At 35.6% G+C, this 8,635-nt stretch overlaps 1 protein-coding gene across 1 annotated transcript; it reads right to left on the minus strand.

Moving 5' to 3' along the window:
- Nucleotides 1-691: 691 nt before the first annotated feature.
- Nucleotides 692-1,645, minus strand: LOC141665693 (uncharacterized). Its single transcript, XM_074471679.1, has one exon. The coding sequence runs from the start codon at nt 1,643-1,645 to the stop codon at nt 692-694; it is 954 nt and encodes a 317-aa protein (XP_074327780.1).
- Between the last annotated feature and the right edge of the window lie 6,990 nt (nt 1,646-8,635).

Below are 8,635 nucleotides of genomic sequence, written 5' to 3' on the forward strand. Positions count from 1 at the left end.
TTTCTCCACTAGGACTCATCTTATCAGCTGACTTATCCCTTATTAATTAATTACGAAATTAATTAATATTCAGGGTTTTCGGCCTTCTCAAATGGGCCTAGCTGTTGGCCCAATTCTGATATGATTAATGCAACATTAATTACATACCCAAGCCTTATTTTCTTCCCTATCACTTAGAAACTTTAGGCATGTTAGGCATGTTATGCACATAAGCATTCTTGACAGTGTCTACTTTAACCTTTCTTAGTGATCTTAAGCTCTAAATATTTATTAGTTTGCTTAAGATTCTCAACACTGACCCTATCAAGAACTAACTTATCATTTTCATCTTTAACTTTCTTCAGTTCTACTTTAAGGTCTTCGACATCAAGCATAGTACATCTTAGTGTAGTACTAACGTTTCTATACACTTCTTTTACGACATCATGTTGTTCAATGCATTCCTTTTTATTGCATCGTGCCTTAAGATAGTGATGAGAAATAGCATTTCCATACACTAGGACAGTCTGCCTGAAGGTGACACAGTGTTCATTCTCATACAAGTTATCTGGAGGTAAAGCACAAATAGTTGGAAATGTTACATGAGAAGAAGATTCTGCCATCAATGCAAGATTTCCATATTACTCTTCATCATCATCAGTGTCATCCCAGCTCTTCCCCTCAGCTATGTAAGATTTCACTGGATACTTCCTTAAGCTACCTGAGTCCTTTTCCTGATAAGCTTTGCATTTATCTTTGTTTGTTGAGGCTTCCTACATTCAGTGGTAAAGTGCCCAACCTCATCACAATTATAGCATCTAAACTTGCTTTTATCAACTATCCCTGTCTTGTAACCTGATCCAGAAGATGAACTTGACCTTTGACCACAGTTGCTGCTTCCAGAACCCCTAAAACCTTGCTTTCTTCTAAACCTGATGTTACTGAACATCCCTACTAGATTGGCCATAGTAGGATCTTTCATGCTTTGCAGCTCCTCAGTGGTGTAGTAGTCACTTGGACTCCCAGAGAGGTTTACATCATCCATCTCAGCCTCAAAGAGCGTTTCATCTTTAGACTTAGGCTTTTCAGCAACAATGTCAAGCTCTTTGATTCCACTGGCTACAAGAGCAGTTGTCTTGAGTAGTTCAGCATTCTTGCTATCAACTGTTCCTCTACCATAGATGATTTTCCTCTGTTCCTGCTCCATTTCATGAGTCTTCAGCTTACCATATAACTTCTCAAGTGTCATGGTTTCAAAGTCAACACGCTCACGAACAAATGAAGCCTTGTTCTCTAAATGGTGAGGTAGGACAAGCATAAACTTTCTGTTGACTTCTCTCTGAGGATAAGTCTTGCCATGAATACTTAATTCATTTAGCAGCTTGTCCAGTCTTTCAAAGACCTGAGTTATACTTTCTCCAGGCAAGGACTTAAAGGCCTCATATTGTGAAATCAATATATCCAATCGATTCTGCCTGACATCTTCAGTTCCTTCCATAAGCAGTTCTATGGTTTCCCACATGTGCTTTGCACTCTCACAGACCATAATTTGGTGACTCATATCATCATCCATCGAATCCACCAAAATAAGCTGCAGGCCTTCATCCAGAGCTATCAATTCTTTGTCAGGTGCACTACATTCAGCTTCAGGACATGACATTCTCATATTAGGCAACTACGGATGATCCTTCATTGGCATATGTCTTTCTTCTCTCAATACTCTCATATACTCTGGATTCGATGCCCGAATATACAATAGCATTTTCTTTTTCCATTGATTATATCTCGATTTATCAAACAGAGAAACCTTGATACTACTAACTTTCTGCGAACTCATCTTTTCAAATCTGAGAAAAATTTGCAATAAGCCGTCTCAAAATATGATAACCCAGTCAATCAACAATACCAAACCAGTCAAGTCAAAACCAACAAATCCAAATCAGATCTACACACCGGAAGCACTCCCGGACTCCATACAACCAAAATCAACAACAAAACTTGCTAATCTAATGGATCAGATCTGTTTATCGATCACCAAGCTCTGATACCAATTGTTAGGTCCAAATGTACATACAGGGGGGTGAATGTATATTCTTCATTTTCTAAAATTAATTGCAACGGAAAATAAATCTTGAAAATAAAATAAACAAACACAAAGAGATTCACGGAATAATTTTTATTATTAAGAAATTAAACCATAAGGTTTGCTTATAACTTCGAATATAAATAATTCGAAGCAACAAATATAGAGAGAACTGAAATAATAACTATCAATCTAGGGTTCTATCCATCACTCTAAGAATTCAAAGCTTCTATCAAAAGATATTAAATACAATCAATAGAGCTTTAAATAATGAGTGTTACAAGTTTGTAAGGCTTTAATTGGTGTGAAATAAATTGGGCAGCACTTCTCTCCTTAATTTAAATAAATGAAATCAACTAACTCTACAAGAAAAATTCTGCAAAGCTTTGATAGTGTTTTTGCTGAGAAGTATTTTTTTTCTGCTGTAATTCGTTTGTTTTTGTAGATGGTAGAATGTAGGAGAGATAGAAGATAACATGTGGACAATTTTCATCCAAGCGTTCCAATTTACAGCTTGCAGGATTAATTCTATGGAGATCAAGAGTCTGTAGCACTTGGAATAATATCTGTGGCGATCAAAGATAGTGTCTGAGGTGACTAAATGTAATTCAATGCCGTCTTTTGCCTTTGAGACTCATTTGCCTATGGCGACCTTGAGGAGTAGAAGATAGTAATTTGCAATTTCTGTTTGTTTTGCTAGATTTGATTTCTTTTCTCGACACACAGCAAGCAGACATGGAGGGATATAATTGTGTTGCACGTGGAAACTCAAGAGGAGGTCGCCACACGTGCGCGCCATGCGTGAGAGGAGCGAGAAACAAGCAAGACAACCGCATCTGACATTTCCTTTGTATTTCACTTGAATCATTTATGTGTTCACAGAATGCTGGGTCCCACCATGTGCATGAATTTGCAATATATTTCTTTATTTATTTTTTTGTTCAATCCCTTGCACTACAGCTGAGTGAACTTTGGTTTCTTTTTGTTTAATAACCAAGAAAATGCCGAATGCATGCAAAATATATTAAACAAAAAAAACTGCCACTTGCTCTCTTTCTTGCAAAGCTTTGTTTCTTTGTTTTCGCTTGGTGAATTAGCAAATGGAAACCAAATGCATACTCCTGTGGGTCCCGCGTGAATAAAGTTTACAGCATTTCTTTTGCACATCGAGTGTTTCTTTTGTTTATACGGATCGTTGTTGACGTCTTCTTCACTGCAGCTAATCAAAACCTTTTGTGCATATACCCAATAACCAATCTGTACTGATCCTAGTAGAACATAGATTATTTTAAATTCCTTGTCCTATGTTGAGTTATCCAAACCAGTATTGTTGAGATAAGCATACAACTTCAATCTTGCTCAACATACTTAATGTTCGAGATAGAATTCCCAGGTGGTACTTAGAATTTGTTTAAGGGTTCAGGGAATTTCGAGATAACTCCTATCTCGAAACTTATCTCGAATTTCGACTTGAAATTTGACTTAGGTTTCTCTAGAGGGTTTTATGCTGTTTATTTGACTAAGTGCCTGTATTTCGAGTTAGTCCCTATGTCGAAACTCAAGTCAAATTTTGACATAATGTTCGACTTAGATTCCCTAGTGTGTACTTAGAGTTTTTACTCATTTTCACAGGGGTATTTTTGTCATTTCATTATAATATCTATATATACATCGCTAACCCGATTTTACTTTCACTTTTACCCTTTTTTTTAACCCTAGTTTTTACAGCAGCCCCCACCCTCCCTCCCAGCGATTATCATAATCACAGCCTTGATACTATTTTGTGTGTCTAATCTCTTACATATAACAAACTGCTGCCCATTTTTATTCTCCATTACTTGTCTGCATCGATTATACCTGTAGTTTTAATGTGTTTCACCGTGACTATTCATATTATTTCGATATATATACACACGCCTATACACATACTTTCACATCGGTGTTGCAAACTTGGTTTGGATTTGTTCTCAATAGATTATTATTACAGTAGTTTGTTTGTTACGGCTGTGATTGTTGCTTCTAATTCTGTCATTTAGTTACAAGATTACGCCTCTTCATCTTCTTTGTTAATTAAAAGGAATTTACTTGCACTTTTGTTATTTCCTTGCTTAATTGTCTGTATTGTTTGTTTTATTTTCACAAAAATCCAATTAATTCAAGGAATTTTTTTTTCAAAAAAAAATGGCTCACCAAATTTCACTTGCTAAAAATAATTTTTATAACATTACAATGGAAATTGGTGATCAACTCCCGCATTTCAAGTTTTGGGTACGATTTCTCAATTTCTACTCCAAGGCTAGTATTGCTTTTACTGCAAAACCAACACTGGTCCATGATGCGTTGCAGCAATAATGGACTAGTTTGGTTACTTTTGGGAGTAAATCAATCCCCTATGGTTTCTGGTTTACCTTAGCGGTCAGGATTATGAGGTTATAGAGGCAGTTTTTAATAGAGTGCTTGGTTTCCCAGTCAAGGATTCTTATGACTCTAAACCTACAGCGGCAGAACGCCTTAAGTTTTTTGAGGAAATTGGTTGTTATCCTCCTACTGGACAAATATCCACTGTCAGCATTCAGAAACAATTCTTTCATGTGGAATGGAATTACTTTTTCGAAGCTATTACTAGATGTTTTCATGCACGAGAAAGAGACTTTCATCAAATTCTGATTCCTATGCAAATTTTTGGTGTTTCCCTAGCCCGTGAACTGGGATCACCTGCTACCAGGGACATTGCAATTACTGATGTTGTCTGCTGGTATCCTCATCTGCAAATGCTTATTAATCATTTAGTACTGTCTAGTGCTTTATCTGTTAGGCATGCATTTTCTGGGAGTCCCACTTCTGCATCTATTGGTATGGGTACTAAGTCACCAACTACTATTGCTAACCAGGATAAACATCAGGGTAAACCCATGTCTATTCCTGAGAATGTTTGAGTGTGGCTTTCTTATGATGCTGGTGTCACTTCTCTAGCATGGAATTCACAAATATCATCACATGCTCATAATCCATCTGCTAATACTGACGCCTTTCAAGGGATTCCTGACGAGCATCTTGATGATGACCAAGATGATGGCCAATCTCACAGTCAATTCACTGTCGGGCAAAGGGAAAAGCAACCTTCTCCTAGGTCAACACATGCTGATTCTGATCCCCTTGCTGGACAAGATAATGAAGGAGGTAATTTCTTTGAACATGAGCAACCCTCTGTTCACAGTACTGATACTTCTTCTTCCTTTAATTTTGATTCTGTGGCCCAAGATTCTGCTAGCCCGCAGAATCTATCCTAGGGTGATTGTAATACCCCCAAATCCGGGGTCGGGGATCCGGGTTGTCACGAGTTCCATTTCCCTTAATAACACCTAATTCTTAATAAACAATCATCTACTGCGTACTGTGACCCCACAATACACACACACCACAAGTTATAGTCTCAAAGATGAATACCAAAAATAACACAAGTCATTTTATTCCACAATTATAAGTCATTACACCTCAAAAGGGTTTCTGAATAAATTTACATATTATTTTCCATTATTACAATTCATAAATGTACATAAGTCTGGTACAACAAAAGTTGAAAGCCTAGCCTATTAGTAGTTCCTACCTCAGCTACAACGGCATCAACGCCTACAGGAAACTGCGGAACATTTCCTATCCGCTCACGAATTAGGAGCTTGGTCCTGTTCATCATGTCTATCTGTTGTTGTGTGATGAAAGAAGAAAGCAAGGGTGAGCAACAAGACCACCGAAATAATATATATAATAATTAACAATATATGAGCATTCTCATAGTACACATGAAAGTCTTGGTCAAGAAGAAATGAACCAAGTTTGATATCTTAACGCGACAAAGTCGCAAAATATTCAGTATATATACTTATATAATTTTCAAAATCTTTGAAATCCTCTACCATGTATAATATACACAGAGTTCCAGTTTATAACTGTATAAAAATATCGTTGCAAGGTGATCTTATATATTTAACCTTGTCTCAACGTTTTTCTGAAAATCTTTGTCATGCCTAAGATAATCATTAACCAGATATAAGTTGAAAAGATGAAGTTACAAGATACCCCAATATACTTATATCTTTTCCAAATACTACTTGAACTACCACCGTTCAAGTTATAACCAGTTTCAAAAGTTCATCACATAGATGAGACTACAAGATAAGACTTGCATAGATTCGATCTTTGAAATATTATTGAATGAAATGAAGTTACGAGATACTTCATTAAATCCCGATATATATATATCCATATATATATATCTCTCATACATTTCCTGAAAACCTCTGTCATGTAAAGTATGAACACAGTTTCAATATCCAATGAATTTTGGAAAGAAAAGAATTTTGGCATAAACCTGATATCTTGCTGATCAGGCAAAGATACCAATAAGTAACCTTTTCTACTAGTAGATGGATGAATCCCCCACCGGTCATCACCCTGGCCTCATTAGGACCTTGTGCTGGACCGCCACCCGACCTCTTACGCATTGATGGGCTGCCACCCAGCCACTTACACTTTTATAGACCGTACCCCGGCCTGTCGCTTATGCCGACTCAATTAGATGGACTTACTTCCCGAACGTTGGGTAAGTAATCAATTCATTTATCAAAACAACAACCTCGTTGTGAATATAAAATACACCACAGAGCCGGATCCCTCAATTTTTAAGCGAGTATTTAAATCCCCTTCAAAAGGAAGATCTTAAATTTGAAAACGAGTTTTGGGATACACTCTAACTTTTAAAATCATTTTGAAGACTCGAAAACATTTTTAAGAATGTTTGGAGTAATGCTGATTTAATGAAATAAATCAGTCCCGATATATTAGAAAATATCTGAATATTATTTAAATAATATTCCCATAAGGATAATTCTTATTAAAATAATTGAAGTTGAAATTTTAAAACTTATACTTGAAATAAATAATAAATAACCAAAAATATACTTATACAAAAGTACGATCTTTATTTGAATAATCGAAAATAAGTTTGATTATCGAAACATTATTCTTTAATAAAATAAAGAATATTATTTAATAAATGAAGCGGAGTCATAAGTCCTCGAATGAATATTCAAAATAATATTCATTTAATAAAATAAGCGGAGTCATAAGTCCTCGAATGAATATTCAAAATAATATTCATTAAATAAAATAAAGTTATCGAATAAACCTTATTCGATTAATAGTTTTGAAAACTATATTTATATATATAAATATATATATATATATATATATATTATACTCGGGAACATTGACTCCCAGTTTAGAAAATGTTCACCTTTGGGTCCCCTATACTAAGGGTATACGCAACTACTGCTTATCTCTAGCATAGGTATTATGCAACTTATAAGCATTTGAATCAACAAAGAGATATCAAGATTACGAAACAGACATGCATATATACCATATCAGCATGCTCTAATATATCGCAAGATTTGCTAATAACAATCATGCACTTATCACAAGATAATGCATATACATATATTTACATCACAACAACAGTATAACGGGTAGAAAACTTGCCTGAGCGACTGGGGGTGGTAAAAGTCCTGGGATGAGTCTGGTAACCTATAAACAATATATAAGTTGGAATTAAACCAAAGTCACTTAAGAATCTATACTTTAACCAATTAGACCCTAACGTTCGCTTTCGTGCTTAACGATTCACTTAAGTCGCTCGAGTACCCTCGGCTCCACCATTTTTAATAAATTAACCATTAGGAATTTTAAGGCGATTCTTTCGCGAGTACCCTATCAACTGCCTAATCCACTTTACATAATTGTTTCATATTCCAATTAGTCATTTAAGGGCCTTAACCAAGGTTTCAAAGTAAGGCGAGGGGTAATGGTTCGGTCGCGAAACGCCGTTACTTAAAACGGTCGTTTCTCCTAAACCGTACATCGGATTTAAGCGAACCACATATCAAAATGAAGCTTGTAACATGAACTATCTAATCATGGCAATGGTCAAAATCTAACAGTGATTTCACGGGTCCTGATGTTAAGAACAAAAGCAGTCTAAGGTAAATCGGGCATTACGACGGCTATATTTACGCGATTACCAAATTTGTACAACTCCAAATCAATCCACAATCAATCCCACAATCATTACTACAACCAAACTCCATCCATACTCTACTACAACAGCCCCAACATCTCAAGATTTCCAATTTATACTACTCTCAATCATGAACTAAAAGCTTATACTTAAGTTTCATTAACTATAAACAAGATTCAATCATCCAAATCGCTACAAACCCAACCAAACTTTAAACCCACAAGCATCATGCTTCTCATGAACTATATTAATCAAAACCACTCCTAAATATTCAAATTAAAACTAATGTTTGAAGTTTTATACCTTCCTTGAAGCTTTTAATCCATGAAAGATCCTTGGAATGCCCATGGAAGCCTTTATCTATGCTTAAGCTACCTTGACCTTACAAATAAAATCAAGAATCAAAAATTTGTTCTTGAAAGTTACTATTCACCCTAAAATAAAATAATTTGTTTGAGATAGAAAACCATTGATTCAAGCACTCAAACTACTTGCTCTTC

Source organism: Apium graveolens, chromosome 6 (genome assembly GCF_009905375.1).
Source record: "Apium graveolens cultivar Ventura chromosome 6, ASM990537v1, whole genome shotgun sequence".
Classification (NCBI taxonomy): domain Eukaryota; kingdom Viridiplantae; phylum Streptophyta; class Magnoliopsida; order Apiales; family Apiaceae; genus Apium; species Apium graveolens.